This window comes from Lathyrus oleraceus, chromosome 2 (assembly GCF_024323335.1).
Source record: "Lathyrus oleraceus cultivar Zhongwan6 chromosome 2, CAAS_Psat_ZW6_1.0, whole genome shotgun sequence".
NCBI lineage: Eukaryota > Viridiplantae > Streptophyta > Magnoliopsida > Fabales > Fabaceae > Lathyrus > Lathyrus oleraceus.
In genome coordinates, this window is record NC_066580.1 from 491785871 (window position 1) to 491788626 (window position 2756).

Sequence of the window (2756 nt, forward strand, 5' to 3'; positions counted from 1 at the left end):
TATGGCAAGTAAATAAGAAGTTAGTTTTACAAAACATGAAATTTCATTTCGCAACCTCCCAGGAATTGGGAGTCTCCAATAGCATGGATACTTGCTTTGACAAGTCTCTAATCGCTGAGACAAAAGTTTTATAGCGTATAAAATTATACTTATGGCCAAGATTATTCTCGTCATAATGCAAATGATCATTACAATCTCATAGTCCTACCAATCAGATGGACATGTTACTACTAAGTCTTATTTTCCTCTAAATCAATTCTCCCAACTCCAAATATTATCAAAATACTGCATAGAGATAAACTGAATTTGTACCAATGTGCCTATATTTACATGAATCGCACCGCTATTGTGCATTTAATATGACGTGGAAATTTGGGATCATTGTAATAATGCATTTATGCCTTGTGGAGTAATGCTTTTGTATGATTATTCTCATTTTTTATTCTAGCATAACGTTTGGATCGCCTTGTTGTCTTGTGTTCGCACCACTTTAGCATGTTGACATTTAATTGTCGCTTACAGCTTTTTATAATTTTCTTTGATGTTCCTCCAATCTCCGTGTTCCATCCCCTCGTTTTTTCTTCATCATAATTTTCATAATAAAATATTATGAAATTTGTCTAATTAAAATGATTTCCACATAATTTGATCTTTGTCATAATTCTTGGTATTCTTTATGCCGATTCTATAGATTTTTGTATTATCCAAAACCACATTCATCAAACTAACTATTAATAGCATTTCAAACTTGGTAAGTTGTTTAGGAAAAATCATCTCTATGGTCATAAATATTTCCTTTATTAAGGAAATCCATGTGGTTGGTAACGATGAAACTTATGCTTTTCTTAAGTCCTATATAATGGCTTATGATCTAAACAATAGCAACATTCTATCTATTGTATTACTATTTCATTTATCTAACAACAAAAATGGCTTTCAAGGCAACGGTAAAAGCAATTCCACTTTTCAATATTACTTTTCAAAGTTCATTACAACTTTAACATGGTAACATGATTTATGTATACATGCAGAAAAATTTGCGATTCATGGTGACTCAATTAGGAGGAGCTGGAACACGTTCATTTACTACCTCCACCACTCCAAAAATGAAACCTATGTCCACAACCATGGATGCTGCTGCACATAATACTCATTCAACTTCTAGGTGCAGATTGTCTGCCGTCACTTATTCCATGCAATCAATGAGACGGTCACATACCTGACTGCGTGATTGACTGCATGCAATCACACCGTCAAAAAGATCTTGGCTATCTAATCTAACGAGACAGTCACGTTGTGAGTGTGACGATTCATGCAATATCACATGTGTCGATATTTAATTTCTATCTACATTGTTTGTGTAGGTTGGTCACATTGAAGGCAGAGTTAACACCAGTGTACATTGTGTGTGGATTGGTGGGTGTGGCTGTGATATGCGGATCACACACTGCCTTTCAACAATTGGCACGTTCTCCAACTGTTCATGTGCACAAGAAAAGAAGAGAATCATTGCCTGAAGTTTTTGATCCTGATCGAACTATCAACTCTGCTGATAAATTCATCAACGGCTCATTCTTTAGGAAAATTACTCATATTCAAGACAGCAATCCCACTGTCCATGATCCTGTCCACCCTAATCCTTTCACCCGGTAATTAACTTCACTCTTTACCTATAATCATTGATTTTGACTCCGTTTAAGACGGTTTTAATATGGAAGTTGTTTATCTGTTGCAGTGCTCGAACCGCCGAGACATTGAAGTCGGTCGGCGTGGAGCCGGGCAGACGTTGATTTGCTGACTCTGTTAACAATGAAAATGGTGGGCAATATATGTTTATAGGATGATTGCTTCCATCTTTCATTTTTGGTTAATGAAAACGGAAGATGTGAAGGTGTTAAGTTAGTGTATATAATTTGTTTTTGGTTTGTGTTTATCTTATGTAATGTTTGTAAACTAATGATGCTGCATTAGCAGCTCTTTGTATTGTATATGATAAATAACTTATACAATAATGCCACCACAAAGTTATTGCTCTTATTCTATACTCGTCTCATAAAAAAAATTGTTTGAACTATTTGTCGTTCAAAGTATTGATAATGAAATTGTTTATAAAGATGAGTATGCTAGTCTTGGGATGAAATTTATCTCTGAAGATCAAGTTATTGATTATTACATAAATTAAGCTCGATGTATGGGTTTTAGAATTCGTAAAATTAGTTCAAATAATGAAGTAAGGACGTACATTAAGTGCTATAATTACTATTTAAGATAGAGCAATGGAAAATACAATTAAGGTTGTCTTTCTGGAAATTCGTCACCGTTGGTGATTATGGCCCTTAATGAAAAAGCTTCTAAAAAAAAAGTTAGATAGACACTCTAATTATGAGTCTCTCAAAACACTTTTGCACGATATTGTATATGACTCTTTAAATAAGAGTGATTGGATATTATAAAATGCAAGATAATGACTGATTTAAAGGGTTGTTTGATGAATGAGATCATTGGGTACCTATTTATGTGAAATTATGAATTCATTTTTTTTTATGGATATCTAAATTCAAAAACAACATTTAAGCAATTTATTGAACAATATGACAATGCATTTAATGGAATAATTGCTTGTCTAAGCCATTTTGATTTTGAATCACAATTTTATCATGCATTTACAAATGCAAAATTTAAAGAATTTCAAGTTGAGGTTGATTCTACGATGTATTACAATACTCTTTTTTTTAAATTGGAGGGATTGAATTCAA

At 33.1% G+C, this 2756-nt stretch overlaps 1 protein-coding gene across 1 annotated transcript; it reads left to right on the top strand.

The window, feature by feature from the left end:
• Positions 1–828: 828 nt before the first annotated feature.
• On the top strand, positions 829–2037 carry LOC127120950 (uncharacterized). The gene is made up of 4 exons (XM_051051576.1): positions 829–947; positions 1032–1165; positions 1365–1649; positions 1736–2037. Exons 1-4 carry the CDS (start codon positions 930–932, stop codon positions 1788–1790), a joined length of 492 nt encoding a protein of 163 aa, XP_050907533.1. The 5' UTR covers positions 829–929; the 3' UTR covers positions 1791–2037.
• Positions 2038–2756: the final 719 nt, after the last annotated feature.

Bases quoted from the DNA above. Each gene is read 5' to 3' on its own strand.
- LOC127120950 (XM_051051576.1), top strand. The intron at 1,166-1,364 runs GTGCAGATTGTC...TTGTTTGTGTAG, and splicing joins AATACTCATTCAACTTCTAG to GTTGGTCACATTGAAGGCAG. The intron at 1,650-1,735 runs GTAATTAACTTC...TATCTGTTGCAG, and splicing joins CACCCTAATCCTTTCACCCG to TGCTCGAACCGCCGAGACAT.